At 38.8% G+C, this 19,227-nt stretch overlaps 2 protein-coding genes across 2 annotated transcripts in view; one reads left to right on the forward strand and one right to left on the reverse strand.

Annotated features, from left to right (window-relative positions):
• The window catches only part of PLEKHH2 (pleckstrin homology domain containing, family H (with MyTH4 domain) member 2), a 129,492-nt gene that overhangs the window by 18,480 nt on the left and 91,785 nt on the right, over nt 1-19,227 (forward strand). Inside the window, exon 3 of the mRNA XM_011978197.1 lies at nt 13,465-13,527. Within this exon, the coding sequence (XP_011833587.1) occupies nt 13,465-13,527 (63 nt within the window). The remainder of the gene's footprint in view (nt 1-13,464; nt 13,528-19,227) is intronic.
• On the reverse strand, nt 11,334-12,501 carry LOC105538352 (C1GALT1-specific chaperone 1). The gene has a single exon (XM_011978196.1). It carries the CDS (start codon nt 12,499-12,501, stop codon nt 11,554-11,556), a length of 948 nt encoding a protein of 315 aa, XP_011833586.1. The 3' UTR covers nt 11,334-11,553.

Raw genomic sequence — 19,227 nt, forward strand, 5'->3', positions numbered from 1 at the left:
TCATGTCTGTAATCCAAGTGCTTTGGAAGGCCAAGGTGGGATGATTGCTTGAGGCCAAGAGTTCAAGACCAGCCTGGGCAACATAGTAAGACCCCCCCATCTCTACCAAAAAATTAAAAAATAGGCTGGGCGTGGTGGCTCACGCCTGTAATCCCAGCACTTTGGGAAGCTGAGGTGGGCAGATCACTTGAGGTCAGGAGTTCGAGACTAGCCTGGATAACATGGCGAAACCCCGTCTCCACTAAAAATACAAAAATTAGTCAGGTGTAGTGGCACACGCCAGTAGTCCCAGCTACTCAGGAGGCTGAGGTGGGGGAATTGCTTGAACCTGGGAGATGGAAGTTGCAGTGAGCCAGCCAAGATCGTGCCACTGCACTCCAGCCTGGCAACAGAGTGAGGCTCCATCTCAAAAAAATTAAAATAAAGAAATCAAAATTAGCCAGGTGTGGTGTGCACACCTGTAGCCCCATCTACTCGGGAGGCTGAGGCAAGAGGATCGCCTGAACCCGGAAGTTCCGGGCTGCAGTGCTATGATATAATGCCTGGGGGGGGGAAAAAGGCTCGCACAAATACTTTATAACATTATAATAGAACTTCAAACTGGAATGCGGCAAGGAAACGTGGGGGATGATTAAAAAACAAATCTGTATAGGGTAGTGTAGTGGTGGGGGATTTGGTGAAGGAAAGGTGAGGAAATCAAGAGCAGTGGAGAGCAAGGTATCAAAACCAGAAACTGCTGAAATCCTTACAATAGCTGGGATTGATTTTTCTTTAGATAACACTTTAGAAACTAGGCATTTTCTAGAACACAAACCAGCACCTTCAATTGTAACTTTCAGGAAACTCTTGAAATGTAGGTAATTATGTATCTTTGATGGACAATGGAAGATGCTAAATGCTATGTGAATCCATTAGAAACCGTAAAATGGCAGGTAACCAGAAAGACTTCAGATGCCTCACCTTGTCCTAGAGAAAACTAGTGGTTTTTCCAACATTGCCACAAAACGACCTACTTTGAAAGCCTAAGGTGGTGTGGAGACGGGTTGGAAATAACACTTGGAGTAGGATGATTATTACAACTGAATGAGATTTTTCGTCTTGGAGAGTAATTCAGCCCTCAACAACCTCTTGAGCTTTGCAACAGGAGCAGACTTTTAATTTGTAATATTAGATGCATTTTCATGAAAAGGAAAAAATACACATTCTTTGTTCAGAAAAATCTTTCTCTAAAGGTGAACTTATCATTGTACCATTAATACTTTATCATCTATTTAATCTGGAATGTATCTTAGTGATTTTTTTTTTGTTTTTTTTTGGGGGGGTGGGGGATAGAGTCTCGCTGTATTGCCCAGGCTGGAGTGCAGTGGCATGATATGGGCGCACTGCAACCTCCGCCTCCTGGGTTCAAGTGATTCTCATGCCTCAGCCTCCTGAGTAGCTGGGACTATAGGCGTGTGCCACCATGTCGGCTAATTTTTGTATTTTTGGTAGAGATGGAATTTTGCCATGTTGGCCAGGCCAGTCTCAAACTCCTGACCTCAAGTGATCTGGCCGCCTCAGCCTCCCAAAGTGCTGGGATTGTGGGCATGAGTCACTGTGCCCAGCCTATCTTAACAATTTAAATGGACTTTTTTTTTTTTTTTTTTTTACTTGAAAACAAATCTGTGTAATACATTTATTTTTGGCATATGTTTATATAGTTTGTGGAATGGAAAGTTAGGAAAAGCTCTGTACTTTTTTTTTTTTTTTTTTTTTTTTTGAGATGGAGTCTCGCTCTGTCGCCCAGACTGGAGTGCAGTGGCGCGATCTCTGCTCACTGAAAGCTCCACCTCCCGGGGCCATTCTCCTGCCTCAGCCTCGTGAGTAGCTGGGACTACAGGCGCCCGCCACCACGCCCAGCGAATTTTTTTGCGGTTTTTTAGTAGAGATGGGGTTTCACCGTGTTAGCCAGGATGGTATCGATCTCCTGATCTCGTGATCCTCCCACCTCGGCCTTCCAAAGTGCTAGGATTATAGGCGTGAGCCACTGCGTCCGGCCGCTCTGTACTTTTTATGAGTATACTTCTTGAGTATACTTCTTGAAGCTGAGACACTGAATTTCTCCATTTCACATCCAAGGACTGAGAGCTAAGAGAAGATATTCCTAGAAGCTGCATGTCAAAATGAGAGTGGCTTCCAGTGGAATGATGACCAGATAGATGATCACAGGAGAGGATTATCTTTACAGGTCGACACATAACAGGGTAACCTTGGGGTTATCTATTGCTGCATAAAAAACTACTTCAAAACTTAGCAGCTTTATTGATTTAGCCATTCCACGATGTATACATATTTAAAAACATCGTGTTGTACACAATAAATATATACAATTTTTGTCCATTAAAGAAAACCGTAGTGGGCTGGGTGCGGTAGCTCACGCCCATAATCCCAGCACTGCAGAAGGCTGAGGCGGGTGGATCACCTGAGGTCAGGAGTTTGAGACCAGCCTGGCCAACATGGTGAAACCCTGTCTCTACTAAAAATACAAAGAATTAGCCAGGCATGGTGGCAAGTACCTGTAATCCCAGCTACTTGGGAGACTGAGGCAGGAGAATCGCTTGAGCCCAGGAGGCAGAGGTTGCAGTGAGCCGAGATCATGCCACTGCATTCTATCCTGAGCAACAAGAGGGAAACTCCATGTCAAAAAACAAACAAACAAACAAACAAAACAAAACAAAAAATCCTTAGTGGCTTCAATTAACAATCATTTTATTTGTTCGTGATTCTGTTGGTGGTTCTTTTACTCTGTTTGGCGTGGAATGGGATCACTCATGTGACTGCATTCAGTTGGCAAATCAGCTGGAGGGTGGACTCACTGCGGGTGCTGGGACAGCTGGGTCTGGATATCCAAGATGATTTCACTTGGATGTCTAGGTCTCCTGGCCTCCCGTCTCTGCCTTCCAAGTAGTTGGGATTACAGGTGTTTCCAAGAAGTTGGGATTACAGGCGCACGCCGCCACACCTTGATTTCACTTACATATCTGATGCCTCAGCTGGGAGTGGTGAAACAACTGGAAACTATCCTAGTCACCCTGCTAAACCGATCCCAAGGCAGCCAGATCTTTTTCCATGGTGATTGAGGGCTCCAAGAAACAGCAAGTGGAAGCTGCAAATCTCTTCAGACCCAGTCTCAAAAGGTACAAAGCACTCTCACAACCAAAGCCCATCACAGCGTGGCCCAGTGTTAAGGGAAGGGGAAATATTCTGTATCTCTTGATGCAGGACATCCCATGGAAAAACAGCACATGGGATAGGAGTTATTGGATCACCTTCTGGTTGTCTAACGTAAACTTGTTTCTGTCTATTGAGAAATTGAATTGTTTTCAAGTTTCACATGTAGTGCACCATGCAGGTCTGTCTGTACTTCAAGAGGGTGGACCTACCTCTGCAGAAGATGATCTCTAAATGTATTCCCAGTATCTGCAGCATTGATAGACACTGGGCAGACTGGTGTAGGGTGGGGCAGATAATAATTTATATTACAGGTGTGTCTTAAAATTTTAAGGGTAAACACTAAGTTTTGCCCTCCTTCTTCCATGTCTACAATTGTGCCTACACTTTAAATTATAACATATACATATATAATATAAATTGTCCTTGCAGAAGCTAAAGTTAATACAATATCATTTTCTGTCTTCTGAACAGTGATCTTCACATTATTCGACTACCCATTGAATATTTCTTCATCTTCCTTTGTATTATTATCTTGAGCTTTCATTTCATTTTTTAAAATAAAACATACAGGCCTTAGGCAATTATTCTGCATTGTACAGGGAGTGTACTTTTATCTTTCAGCATAATTGTGCTATTCCTATTTGCTCACTTTTTTTCTTCTGCTTCTTCCCATTACTTTGAAGTCTCTGTATATCTCTTAAATCTGGTAATTTATATTTTTCACATTCATATGTATTAAATAATACGTGAATTCTTTGTACAATTTTTCATGTTATGAGCTCTCTCTTCTGTGTTCAGAGTAGAGTTTACTTCATCTGTATTATCTATTGCTGTATTAACAACCCCAAAATTTCATGGCTTAAAACAACTATAAACATTTATTATCTTGCACAGTTTCTACGGATTAGAAATTTGGGAGCGACTTAGCTTATGTCTTCGATGAGGTTGCAATCAAAATGTTGGTCTGGGATGTAGTAATCTGAAGGCTTGACTGGAGCTTGAGGGTTCACTTTCAGTGGTTCACCAAAATGGTTGTTGGCAAATTGGTATTGGCTGTTGGTAGGGAGCCTCAGTCCCTAAGTGTATGGATGTCTCCACAGGACTGCTTGAGGGTTCTCACAGCATGGTGGCTGGCTTCCCCCAGAGCAAGTCATCCAAGAGAATGCAAGGTGGAAGATGCAGTGCGTTTTATGACCTACCCTCAGAAGTCATACTTCATCATTTCCACAATATCCTGTTGGTTGCAAAGGTCAGCCCTATGTTGTGAAGGAAGAAACTACACATGGGTGTGATTACCAGAAGGTGAGGATCGTTGAGAGCCATTTAGAAGCTGGCTACTGAACCATCTATTGAGTTTTTTCTCTTTCAGTGACTGTGTATTTCTAAATTTTTAAGACTTTTTTTTCTTTTTTTGAAACAGAGTCTCACTCTGTTGCCTGGGCCTGAGTGCAGTAACTTGATCTCATCTCACTGCAGCCTTGACCTCCTGGGCTGAAGCGATCCTCCCACCTCAGTCTCCTGAGTAGCTGGGAATACAGGTGCATGCCACCATGCCTGGCTAATTTTTGTATTTTTTTTTTTTTTTTTGGTAGAAGTGATGTTTTTGCCATGTTGCCCAGGCTGGTCTCGAACTCCTGGGCTCAAGCCATCCACCTGCTTCAGCCTCCCAAAATGTTGGGATTACAGGCGTGAGCCACCAAGCCTGGCCAAGACTTTAAACTGGTTTATTTTCCTGCCTGCTTGTTCTTGTTTAATACCTTCCTGCTGTTTTTCTTCTTTTTTTCAATTCTTGTCTTTTAAAAAATAGATGTCATTCTCATTTCATCTCTTTGACAATCCTAAACATAAGAAATCTAAAGTCTTTCACATGGTGTTATCATTTTTATTTTACCAGACTAAATTGGTCTTTTGACCATTGATACTGTTATCTGTATTTCTTAGTTTTCTTTGTATGTTTTGGAATTTGGGGTTGCAAGGTACTTTTTTTTGTTTTTGTTTTTTTGAGACAGACTCTCACTGCATTGGAGTGCAGTGGCGTGATCTGGGCTCACTGGCAACCTCTGCCTCCCAGGTTCAAGTGATTCTTCTGCTTCAGCCTCCCAAGTAGCTGGGACTACAGGCACGCACCACCACACTCAGGTAATTTTTGTGTTTTTAGTAGAGACAGTGTTTCACCCTGTTGGCCAGGCTGGTCTCAAACTCCTGACCTCAAGTGATCCACCCACCTTGGCCTCCCAAAGTGCTGGGATTACAGGTGTGAGCCACTGTGCCTGGCCTGCAATGTACTTTTAAAAAAAAATTTTTGGTCAAGTTAATTGAGTGCATATGTAAAAGTCACCCTTTTGGGTGTTTAGTTCAGAGTTTTGGCAAATATACACGATTCCGTAACCACTACCACAATCAGCATACACACTATTTCCATCACCTCAGAAATTTCCCTCCTATGCCTTAACAGTCTGTCTTCTTCTCAAACTCTAAGCCCTGGCAATCACTGATATAGTTTCTGGACCTTTAGTTTTGCCTATTTTAGAGCATCAGTATGACATAAGGTCTATAGTTTTTAATGAATGGCCTCTGTCATTTAGCTGTATTCTTTATTTCTCTTAAGTAGGACTTCTGGGTCAGCAAAAGAATTGATAAACTCAACACATAATGCTTTAATGAGAAATCAAGGTGAAAAGGAAGAAACTTTTTTTTTTTTTTTTTTTTGAGACGGAGTCTCACTCTGTTGCCCAGGCTAGAATGCAGTGGTGTGATCTCAGCTCACTGCAACCTCCACCTCCTGGGTTTGAGTGATTTTCATGTCTCAGTCTCCCAGAAACTTTTAAACATCAAAGTGAGGAAAGGTAAAAAGGATTTGAAACAATGACTAGTATTGAAGATAAGCAAAGAAGATACAATATACAGATAAAAGAAGCCCCTGAAGAAAAAAATCAAAACAAGGGAATGAAACAAATGCAAACAGCATAATTTAAGAAAAGTTTCCAGAAACTTAAAAAAGCAAAATGTTGCATATTGAAATAGGGGATCATGTGGCTGAGAACATTAACCTAGAATGACCTACTTCAAGGCATATTTTTCATCAAAATACTGAATGTTAAAGAAAAAGAAAACATTCTTTAGGTATTTAGGCAAAAATAAAAACATGACCTTTATATCATTAGGAGAATAAAATTATGTTGTTACACTGATAGTAATGCTTTATGCCAGGAGAACATGGAATACCATGTTTCAGATATCAAGGAAAGCACATATGATCCAAGGATTTTGTGTTAAGCAGAACTGGCTTTCAACTATAAAGGGCATAGGAAGCAGCTATTAGCAGTTAAAGAACTCAGAAAATATTGTTCCTAGGAGTTCTCCCTAAGAAATTTAGAGAATGAGGTTCAGACAACTAGAGTAACTAGGGAGATTGTAGTATGTGATGGCTATATGATCTGACAATGAAGATAGAGTAAACCAATAAAAATTGGGAAAAAAATTGCATATTTTAAAGTATATTTCTGAACCCTATTTTGTTCTATTCATCTAATATGTCTGTTTTTACCCAAATATCATTCTTTTGACTACTATTGCAATTTTATAAGTCTTGATGTCAGGTATTATAAATATTCTATTTTTTTTTTCTAAGTTGTTTAGGCTATTCTAGGTCCTGTGCATTTCTATGCCAATTTCAGATTCTTCTTCTTAATTTGTGCAGAAAGGCCTGCTAGGATTTTGATTAGACTGGGTGGAATCTATAGGTCAGCTGGAAGAGAACTGACAATAATATCGAGTCTTCTGACTCATAGTTTAACTCTCCATTTATTTAGCTCTTCTTTAATTTTCCTAATCAGTATATTGTGGTTTTCAGCATACAAATATTGTGCTTATTTTGTTACATTCGTACCTAAGTATTTTATGGTTTTGATACTTTTGTAAATGCTACTGTTGTTTAAATTCTAATCTCAACTGTTTATTGCTCTTATTTTTTTTTAACCTTTTTTTTTTTTTTTGAGACGAAATGTCGCTCTTGTCTCCCAGGCTGGAGTGCAATGGCACGATCTTGGCTCACTGCAACTTCTCCCTCCCGGGTTCAAGCAATTCTCCTGCCTCTGCCCCCGACTAGCTGGGATTATAGGCATCTGCCACCATGCCCAGCTAATTTTTGTATTTTCAGTAGAGACAGGGTTTTACCATGTTGGCCAGGCTGGTCTAGAACTGACCTTAGGTGATCCACCCACCTCAGCCTCCCGAAGTGCTGGGATTATAGGCGTGAGCCACCACGCCTGGCCGTTTATGGCTCTCATATAGAAATACAGCAGATTTTTGTATACTGACCTTGTATCCTATGACCTTAATAAACTCATTTATTAGTTCTTTTGTAGATTATTTGGGACTTTATGTGCAGATAGTCATGTCATCTGTGAATAAATATTGAATTATTTCTTCCATTCCAATATATATGCTTTTTATGTTTCTTTCTTGGCTATTACATTGGCTAGCACCTGCAGTAAAACCTTGAGTAAAAGTGGTAAAATGACATTCTTGTGGGGGAAAGCATTCAGTCTTTCCCATTAAGCATGATGTTAGTTATAGGTTTTTTTGTAGATATCTTTTATTAGGTATCAGAAATTCCTTATATTTTTAGTTTGTTAAGAGATTTTTATTGTGAATGGATGTTGAATTTTGTCAGATGATTTTTCTTCGTCTATTGAAATGATATTTCTTTTCTAGCCTCTTGACATGATGAACTACATTGGTTTATTTTTCAAATGTTAAAACAACCTTGCATTCCTAGGATAAACCCCACTTAATCATGACATATTATCTTTATTGTGTATGTTTAGATTGGATTTGCTGATATTTTGTTAAAGATTTTTGCATCTGTATTCACAAGGATATTAGTCTAATCTTTTTCTAGTTTTGGCAATACTGGCCTTATAAAATGTGTTAGGAAGCATTCCCTTCTCTTATGTTCTGGAAGAGTTTTTGTTGAGTTTCTATTCATTCTTCCATACATTTTTGGGTAGAATTCACAAGTGAAACCGTCCAGTCCTGGAGTTTCCTTTGTGGGAAAGTTTTTAACTACAAGTGTGATTTATTTAATAGACATTGGGCTATTAAGCTAACTTATTTCTTCTTAAATGAGCTTTGCTATTTTATTCAATTTATGAGCATGAAGTAGTTCATAATATTGTTATTTCATTAGCATCTGTGGGGTCTGTGGTGATGTCTCCCTTTACATTACTGATACTGATAATTTGTGTCTGTTTTCTTTTTTGCTTTATTAGTCTGGTTAGAGAGTTATCAATTGTATTGATATTTTTAAAGAACCAGCTTGTTTTATTGATTTTTCTCTGTTTTTATGTTTTTAATTTTATTAATTTCTCCTCTAATCTTTATTATTAGTTTTTAAATTTCTGTTGGCTTTAGGTTTAATTTGCTCTTCCTAATGATTTTAATTCATTCAGACTCTTGCATTTCAGCTTATGCCCTCACTTCTCCACAGTGCAGCTGGAATCACAAAAGTCACTAATGACCTCCTGATTAGCAGTGGCGTCATCACCAGTTGTCACCTAGTTTGATTCCACTTCAGCATTTGAACCCTTTTTCTATGTACATTTATATATAGCCTCTCTAATTTCACAGGTCATTTGAAAATCTTCCTCTTAATTTTCTACTCATTCCCTCTAAGGGAGCAGAATTACCTTTGATTGACAATTGGCTACTATTTCTAATGCAAGGTTCTAACACCCTTTTTTTTTTTCCTCCCTGCCATTATTCTCTTACTTTTTTCAGCTCCGTAAAACTCCCTGTGGTGCCTCATCATGTATGATACAAACTACTTTATCCATAATCCTGTCACTTAGATATAGACAACTCCTTTTTAATTCCATAAAAACAGGCACACATAACATTTTAACAAAAATTTGATTGCAACATTCATTACTGCTTTGCAGTCCCTTTTTCCTCAGTATATCATTTATGTATAATATCATTTTATATATCATTTACACTTATTTTTAAAAATGTCATTTATATCTTCTCATATATATTTAAAACTTTTTATTAGAGAGATTTTCAAACATACAACAGTAAGCAGAATGTTATAATGGACCCTCATGTACACATCACCCAGCTTTCATTGTTGTCAACTCAGGGCCAATCCTGTTTCATCTACACCCTGACCTACTTCTTTCCTCCTGTGTTATATTGAGACAAATATATCATTTCCTCCATCCATGTAAATTTGTAATGACTGTATGGTATCTAACTGTATGGATGTACCATTATTTATATATTTGCATAATCCTGTTTTTGGACATTTGTGACTTTTAGTTTTATCATTCAAATTATAACAGTACAACTGCTACCATAATATTTTTAAATAAATGAGATACCACCAGCTTTTCACATTGCTTGAATATATTTTCTTATTTTTATCCCTATAACATCCTGTAAAGTAGTTAGAACAGGTTATATTATCCACATTTTATACACAAGAATTTTAGAGTCCAGTGGCAAACTATTGGTGAATAGTAGAGTTTCCTAAAATTATTCATAAAAATAACACATATATATGGTAGAAATAGGCTGCTTTAAAAATTTCTATGTAAATATTCATTGTACTCCTATTAAGTATTAGATACTATGTTGGATGCTTTTCTGTTTAATCTTCACATAAATGCTGTGAAATAAGTGTTGTATCATTTTGCAGGTAGGGAGCAGAGACTCAGATAAGTTAAATAATGTACCCATCATCACATAGCTAGTAAGTATTGGAATCTGGGTTCCAATTTAGGTCTTGCCTTTAATTTCAGTATTCTTTCCAATTTTCCCTATATTAATATTTCAAGGATTACCTCCTTTTCATTAAGAAAGCAAGTAACTTTTGAGCCAGATTCTGCCTTCAAGCAACTTACAGTGTAGTTGGGAAGATAGTACAAGATAGGAAGTCAGTGCCATAGGAGCAGAAAAAAAGTTATTTGGCAGTGGTAAAGATAATGATACTGTCCTTAATATATGTGTGGTACTTTAGGCATGACAGCTTTGTCATTTCATCCATAATTTGTGATATATTAAATACCTACTATGTAGAAAGACCTGTATTTGTTATGTAATAGTGAAGCAAGCTGACTTTTGTCCTTCCTGTTATCACTAGAAACTAAACATTTGAGAAGGAGAAATCAGACAAGATATTTGCATAGTCCTCTTAAGAAAACTATTTTTTTCACTAGCAAAATTTTGTGCATTCTTCTGTTTCTCCTGGCAATCCTGACAATATTCAAAATCCAGGCTAAGGCTCCAGAAAAACCAAATTTCCCTGAAAATAGAATATAGTTATATTGTAGAAGTGACAATTGTCAGCATATTGCCAGTAGTGGAAGAATGTGGTATTGGCATGTGTTTGCTAGTTGGTTTTTGGTTTAGGGAATATTCTAGAGACATCCAAAAGACATAATACTTGTCCAGTTGCTTCTATATAGTGCCATAGTCTAAAGAAGTAATTCAACAAAATGCTTTGAAACCACAATACTTGCTCATTCAACATTTGAAATATTTTCACAGAAATTAAATGAGGTACTGAGAATGCACTTGCACGGTATTATTTACATATCCAAATATTTGAAACCTCTTCCAGAATCTAGATCCCTGCAATAAACTGCCTTTTAAAATGCTGCCATGGGGCTGGGTGCGGTGACTCACACCTGTAATCCCAGCACTTTGGGAGGCTGAGGCGGGTGGATCACCTGAAGTCAGGAGTTTGAGACCAGCCTGACCAATATGGTGAAATGCCATCTCTACTAAAAATACAAAAATTAGCTCAGCATGGTGTTGTGTACCTGTAGTCCCAGCTACTCAGGAGGCTGAGACAGGAGAATCACTTGAACCTGGGAGGCGGAGGTTGCAGTGAGCCGAAATTGTGCCACTGCACTCCAGCCTGGGTGACAAAGCAAGACTCCATTAAAAAAAAAAAACATGCTGCCATGTAGACAGGCAGTTAAATATGTGGCCATACATGGTGACAACAAATGTTCTACACCTTTATTAACCAGTAGAAATATGTAAGCTACATGTGTAACTTAAAATATTCTAATAGACACATTAATAAAATTAAAAAGCAGGTGAAATTAATTTTAATAGTATATTTTATTTAATGCAAAATACCCAAACATTAGTTCAGTGTGGTGTCAATATAAAATATTACTAATGAGATGTTTTATGTCTTCATACTGTTTTCGAATAATATATGAATTATTGAATGAAGTGTGTATTTTACACTTACACTGTATCAGAATTTGGACTAGCCACATTTCAAGTGCTCTTGGACAGCACAGATCTATTATTCTCCAGCCCTCAGTCATTTTCTGAACCAACTGGAGGCAAGAAAACGAGTGTGTCATTGAAATAGTGTCCAAATGCCCTGAGCCGGTACAGGCCATACATCATTACTTCCATCTTTTGCGGGGTCAGTCCATTAAAAGTAACAGCCAGATCTGAACAGCAGCCTTCTACTACTTGCTGAGGGTTATTAGACAATGCCTCTTCAATAAGCTGTGCGATTGGTTTTGTATTAAATACATCTCTTCCTTCATAATCCTCTGCATTTTCTGCATGAACTCCTGCATATTTCAGGCATATTGCCAGCTGCTTATCTTCAGATAACTTCCAAATCACACTTTGATCTGCACAGGTCTCAGAGTTATTGAGAAGTCTGTTAAGTCTTTTCATCGACTCTCTACTTAAGACAATCCCTCCTTCCACAGTCACGTATTCGAGGTCTCCAGATATAACAGTGTGACCCAGATAGAAGGGTTGGGATGCATCCCTTGTAAACAAAAGATACTTTAAATTTTCAATGACGGCAAACGTAGTGGGAAGTGCAAGAAAGAACCAGTTGTAGTTGTCACCATACTTTTCAAAGACGTATTTGTAAGTGGTCCTCATCTGTACCCACCTGTCATTGCTTTCTATATTGAACAAATTATCATTTTTAGTATTGTAGAGCTCTGCTTTGTCACAGTGTTTGGTCCAGGTCTCTTTCAGTACAGCCCAGTAACTCGTATCTTCGGATTCTCCAAAGATGATACAGAAAACACGAATACTTTTACTGAGTTCCACGAGTATCACTTTCGAAGTGTTTAAGAAATCATTCCTGTTAGCTGGACGAAGGTGATGGTGCTCGTGGTCTTCAGTTTGACCTCTGTGTCGAATGTGAATTTGGCCAAACATAGTTATCAAAACCCAGGAAATGCTCCCAAGCAACATACCCTTAAAAAATGATGTCCCACTAGCGGAAACCATTTTCCAGGCGTTGAGAACAGTGCCCTCGGGTCAAAGGCAGCCTGGGACCGGGTCCTGGGGGGGGGTCCCGCGCCTTCCGGAGCTCGCGGCCGCGCTCCCGGTTGGGCCACTCTAGCTGCGGAAGGTCGCTTCTCGGTGGCGTAGAGAAGGGGGCGGGGCAGGAGCCGGATGCGGCCGGCGCTGTGGGTGGGGTCCGGGCTGCTGCGAGTGAGAGGTGTGCTGGGAGTTCTGCACGCCTGGCCTCCCAACCAGATATAACGTTGAAAATGAGCAGAGATCGAGTCACAGACGGCTCTGAAGTGGGCCAGACATCAGCACTGAGCCAAAAAGAATAAAATTGAGTTTTACCTCACGATTAGTGTATTCAGCCCCTGGTACAACACATCCCTATGTTGATTAGCATCGGGTCCTTCTTAAGGCTTTTAAATTCTCCTTATATTCGTTTTAGTATTTGTGTATCTGTATGTTTAATCAAAGAATCTCTTCTATACTCTCTCCATCAATCTGTAAGAATGTAAAACAACTCAGAGTTTTTAATTGAAATATAGCAGCCACGGAGTTTACGAGAACACGTCGCTTCCCTGATGTCATTATGACTTTTTCATCAACCCGTCAAACAGGACATTTGAAGCCTTTCTTTCCTCTTAGATTTATTTTCTTGTTCTTAGTATGTGTTAATTAGTAATTTTTAATTTACAATCCACTGAAGAAAATTTTATTGATGAATACTCTTGAGGTATATATATAGTCCTTGTATTAAAAGTACCAAAACTCTGGCATTTTGATCAACTTTTAAATATGCAAAGAGCCTTTAATGTGCTAACTGTATTTAACTCATCTCCAGTGAACTACTTTAAAATATCCAAACTGATGATGACATGATGAGATTTTTTTAAGCCTTTTTCAGAAAGGCTTATTTTTCAAAAATAAATTTTTGTATTTATATTTTCCCTCACTTTACAGATGCAGCAGCTTGAGAGACAAGTTATTGATGCTGAACGTCAAGCAGAAAAAGCTTTTCAACAGGTAGAGTAAAATTTTAGTTTAAATGTTTTTTCTGCCTCTACTACTCACGTAAAGATTGTTTGGCTCATAATGGAAAGACAATCATCAGCCTGCCTCTACATCTTATCATTTTGACTGTTCGTAGCTTGATCCATAAAGGAAATGGAGAATCTAACTCTATTTTGTCCATTAACAAATTTTCAAAGGAAAAAAAAGCTGTTTTAGGAAGTTTTATCTTCTGAGAAAACTTTTATGGTAATACTAACTATAATGGTTATGGTAATACTAACTATAATTAAGTTTTGTATATAAATATGTTAGTAGCAGCTTTATTTGTAGTCATAAAGAGTTGGAAATCATATGAATGCCATATTATAGGAGAATGAAAAAGTAAACTATTATCAACTCCATGAACCATTAGACAACCAGTAAAATAATTGTTTCTAAGGATATGCATTAATATGTAAAAATGCTTCGAGTTATATTAGGAAAAGTCAAACCTAAGAGTTAAAAAAAAGGCTGGGAGGAAACACCCCAAAATTTTAATGAAAGTTTAAAATTGTTCGAATTATGGAATCAGGAATTATTTTTTTCCCCTATTTTCTTTTTCTTTCTTTCTTTCTTTTTTTTTTTGAGAGGGAATCTTGCTCTGTGCCCCAGGCTGGAGTGCAGTGGCGCTATCTTGGCTCACTGCAACCTCTGCCTCCCAGGTTCAAGAGATTCTCCTGCCTCAGTCTCCTGAATAACTGGGATTACAGCTGCACACCACCACACCCGGCTAATTTTTATATTGTTAGTAGAGATGGGGCTTGTTGGCCAGGATGGCCTCAAACTCCTGACCTCAGGTGATCCGCCCACCTTGGCCTCCCAAAGTGCTGGGATTACAGGTGTGAGGTATCATGCCTGGCCCCCTATATTTTCATACTTTGAGTTTTTAAATATAACTTTTGTTTATTAAAAATTTTAAATTTTGTAATGACAGGGTCTCACTGTGTTGTCCAGGATGATCTTGAACTCCTGGCTTCAAGTGATCCTCAATGTCCCAAAGTGTTGGGGTTACAGGTGTGAGCTCACTTGCTCAGACAGCTTTTATTATTTTTAAAAGATGTTTTGATGAGTCATATAACCCTTTCTGGGCCTTACCAGCAGTAAAATGAGCAGTAAAATGATGGGTTTGGACGGGCCCACCCAGCCTTAAAGTTTAATGATTCTAAATCCATAGCTTCTCATTTCATGAAAAGATCTCAGTCACATTCAGTTTAATCAATGAGTTCCAGTGAGTTCTGGTGTTCTGCAGCACTATAGAGTAATATGGTTAACTATAATTTATTGCATATTTACAAAAAGCTAAAAGAGCCAGCTTTCTATATTTTCATAAAGCCAGAAGATAGGATTTTGAATGTTCACAGCACAAATAAATAATAAATGTTCAAGGTGCTGGACACACTAATTACCTTGATTTGATCATTACACATTGTATACACACATGGAAATATCACTCTGTATCACACAAATATGTCCAATTATTTTGTATCAACTAAAAAGGAAAAAAAGGCTTAAATACAAAATTATTTTTCCTAAGAAGCGCGTATGAAATTCCTTATGCTTCCTCTAAGTTTGTCATGTTTCCTTCCTTCAACTTGAGTACTACCAAATCTTTTTTCTTTTTAATTTTTATTTTAGAGGGGTAAGGAGTCTGGCAATGAGGCTTTTCCCTTTGCTGCACTGCCATTCTTTCCACTAATTTTGGAAGTTGCAGTATCTGTTTGTTTAGTGGTTTGGCTTTCTGGCTGCTCAAAATTGAAGTCAAGTAAGCCTTCTGAAGGAAATTTATCACTTATAAATCCTTCAGAAGGACCTCTATATGTGGCAGCCATACCAAGTTTCTCATTTTCTTGCCACTGCCAGTTATCTCTCTCTCTTTTTTTTTTTTTTAATTGTTGAGGCGGAGTCTCCCTCTGTCACCCAGGCTGGAGTGCAGTGGCCGGATCTCAGCTCACTGCAAGCTCCGCCTCCCGGGTTTATGCCATTCTCCTGCCTTAGCCTCCCAAGTAGCTGGGACTACAGGTACCTGCCACCTCGACCGGCAATTTTTTTGTATTTTTTTAGTAGAGACAGGGTTTCACTGTGTTAGCCAGGATGGTCTCGATCTCCTGACCTCGTGATCCGCCCGTTTCGGCCTCCCAAATATACCTCTCGTAATTGTATTTGCTTGACTTACTAGATTTCTTGTTTCACAGCATAGTCACATCTTCCATTTGACAATTAGAATTTCTGTTTCTGCCTTGTTGAAATTTGTGTCCAGGGCCACTTTAGTTGCAATTATTTTTACTACATACACTGGATTTCTAGTTTCTGTTACTGTTGTTCATATGCCAACTGGAAAAGCCACCTGTTCCTTCAGAATGCCAACTGGAATTCCTTCCTGTACCATTATGATTCCAATCTACTGTTCCACTATTTGAATGCCAACCAACTCCAGAATTACTATGGTTGTGAAACCAAGTCGAGGAACCTCCTGCAACACCCTAATGCCACTCAGGACATCCTTTTGATCCACCACTATTCCTCAAAGAATGCAGAAAGCTGTTTCTCCACGTATTATTAAAGCCATCTTTTTCCCAATTCCAATACTGCTGTGGAGGTCCAGGGTGATGCCACGCTGGCTGACTGTAACTTTCTCTGTCTTGGTGAGGAATTTGGTGTTCTCAGCTCCATTAGGGTCACCTGTCGTCAGAATTTCCTTCTTGGCTGCTACTTGTCGACTTTGTTCTTTCCTTTGTTTTATTAATTGAATGAGTTCCTTGTCAAAATAATATTCTTCCTCTTCCTCTCCTTTTCCATCATCTTCTCTTTCCTGGGCATCAACGTTATCTTTGTGCAGCTGGCCAGAAATGTGATTATCATATGCAGAAAGACCCACTTCTGTGGCCCCGCACATTTGACACTCATGACTAGTGCCCCTTTTTGGAGCTGTACACAATGTGACACAATATGCATTTTTGTTCTCCTACCATAGTGATCAGATCTGAAGCACTCAACCAAACCCTCTTACTCCATCAGGCCACTGAGGGCCAGGCAAGGAAGCTCCCTGATGCCCCAGACACCCCATTCAGTTTTGGGTGGGAGAGCCCACTCTGGACCTGCTCCCTACCAGACCCCATCACCCTCAATTTTCATTTTAGATTCAGCGGATACATGAAAGATTTAATTTTATAGAGTAGAGTAAGTACCTAATAGATTTCTAAATAAGCCCAATGTAGCCTAATCTTTGATTTTCTTAATTATGCTTGAAAAGGAAATCTTATAACTTTATTAGGCAAGACTTCAAGCACATACAAGAGCAGAGAAAATAATATAGTGAACCCCTATCACCCACTTCAACAATTAGTCAAGTCATGGCTCATCTGTACCTCTACCCACTTCCCCTGCCCCCCTCACACTGGACTATTTAGAAGCAAATCCCTGACATGGTATAATTTCATCCACTATTATATACTATACTAATCTAAAACCAAACACTCTTAAAAATCATAACCACAATACCATCATTACACCAAAAAATTACCGATAATTCTTCAGTATATCAAAGATCTAGTTAGTATTCAAATTTTTCCAAATAGCTAACAATTGCTTCTGTATTTTGTTCTTTAATCAAAGTGGAATTCACATAACATAAAATTAACTTTTTTTTGGAGACAGAGTCTTACTCTGTGGCCTGGGCTGGAGTGCAGTGGTATGGTCTCAGCTCACTGCCACCTCCGCCTTCTGAGTTCAAGTGATTCTCCTGCCTCAGCCTCCCGAGTAGCTGGGACTACAGGCACCCACCACCACGCCTGGCTAATTTTTTGTATTTTTTAGAGAGATGGGGTTTCACCATATTGGCCAGGCTGGTCTCGAACTCCTGACCTTGTGATCTACCCACCTCAACCTCCCAAAGTGCTGGGATTACAGGCCTGAGCCACTGCGCCCGGCCAAAATTAGCATTTTAAAATAAACAGTTCAGTGTTGTGTACAATCATCACCTCTATCTAGTTCCAAAATGTTGAAAGGAAACTCATCTCAAAAGGAAACTGTATTCATTAAGCATTTAGTCCCATTTCCCCCTCCCCCTAGCCCCTGGCAACCACCAATCTGCTTTCTGTTGCTATGGATTTACCTATTCCGATATTTCATATAAATGGATTTATATACTATGTGATATTTTGTGTCTGGCTTCTCTCATTTAGCAGAATGTTTTTGATATTCATCCATGTTGTAGCATGTATCATGCTTTATTCCTCATTATGGCTCAATAATGTTCCATATATATATACACACACACACACACACACACACACACACACAAAATTTGTTTATCCATTTGTCTTTTTATGGACATTGTCTTTTTATGAACATTGTCTTTTTATGAACTTTCACTGTCCTCAATGTTTCCCGTGCCCTACCTATTCTACCTTTTCATCTTTTGACTATTGTGACTAGTGCTGTTAAGAACATACATGTATTTGTTTGAGTACCCCTTTTTAATTCTTTTATTTATATACCCTTTTTTTTTTTTTTTTTTTTGAGATGGAGTTTCGCTCTTGTTGCCTAGGCTGGAGTGCAATGGCACGATCTTGGCTCGCTGCAACCTCCGCCTCCCAGGTTCAAGCGATTCTCCTGCCTCAGCCTCCCGAGTAGCTGGAGTTACAGGCATGCGCCACCACGCCTGGCTCATTTTGTATTTTTAGTAGAGATGGGGTTTCTCTGTGTTGGTCAGGCTGGTCTTGAACTCCCGATTTCAGGTCATCTGCCCATCTTGGCCTCCCAAAGTGCTGGGGTTACAGGTATGAGCCACCTCGCCTGGCCCTCTTTTTTTTGCTTTTAATAGTTGATTTGTTCAAGTTGGGATCTAAACTAGATTGACACATTTCATTTGATTCTTAAACTCTTTTAATCTATAGGATCTTTTTCCCTTTTTTCCTTCTTTTTTTTCTTTCAATTTATTTGTATGGGTTAATTTGTTCTCTAAAGCTTTCCACATTCTGGAGTTTGCCGATTGCATACCTATGATGTGATTTAACAAGCTCCTCTACCCCTATATTTCCTGTAAAATATAGTTAGATCTAAAATTTTGACCTTTTTTCTTTCTCTCTTTTCAAGACTACTTCTTGGGTGATATTGTTGACTTCCGCCAGAAGGTATATAATAATGTCTAGTTATCTCTCTCTTTTTTTTTTTTTGGTGGTATTAGTAGCCATTGATTACTTTGTTTAAATGAATGATTTCATCAGGGAGGTTATTGCTTTTTTAAAAATAGACTTTAATATTTAGAGAAGTTTTAGATTTACAGCAAAATTGATGGTATATGAAGTAGAGAGCTTTCATATATCCTCTCCCCTCCAACACACGTTCAAGCTTTCTTCACCGTCAGCATCCAACACCAGAGTGGTACATTTATTACAACTGATGAACCAACACTGACACATCATTATCACCCAAAGCCCATAGTTTACATTAGTGTTTACTCCTGCTGTTTTGTGTTCTATGGATTTTGACAAATGTTTTATGATGTGTATCCTCTTCTATAGTATCATATAGGATAGTTTCACTGCCCTTAATGTCTCCTGTGCTCTACCTATTCAGTCCTTCCCTCCTCTTACGTCCCGGGAAACCACTGATCTTTTTACTGATTTAATCATTTTGCCTTTTCCAGAATGTCATATGGTTAGAATCAGACAG

The sequence above is a fragment of the Mandrillus leucophaeus genome, unplaced genomic scaffold (genome assembly GCF_000951045.1).
Source record: "Mandrillus leucophaeus isolate KB7577 unplaced genomic scaffold, Mleu.le_1.0 Scaffold190, whole genome shotgun sequence".
NCBI classification, from domain to species: domain Eukaryota; kingdom Metazoa; phylum Chordata; class Mammalia; order Primates; family Cercopithecidae; genus Mandrillus; species Mandrillus leucophaeus.

Bases quoted from the DNA above. Each gene is read 5' to 3' on its own strand.
- LOC105538352 (XM_011978196.1), bottom strand. From the start codon at position 12,501: ATGGTTTCCGCTAGTGGGACATCATTTTTTAAGGGTATGTTGCTTGGG.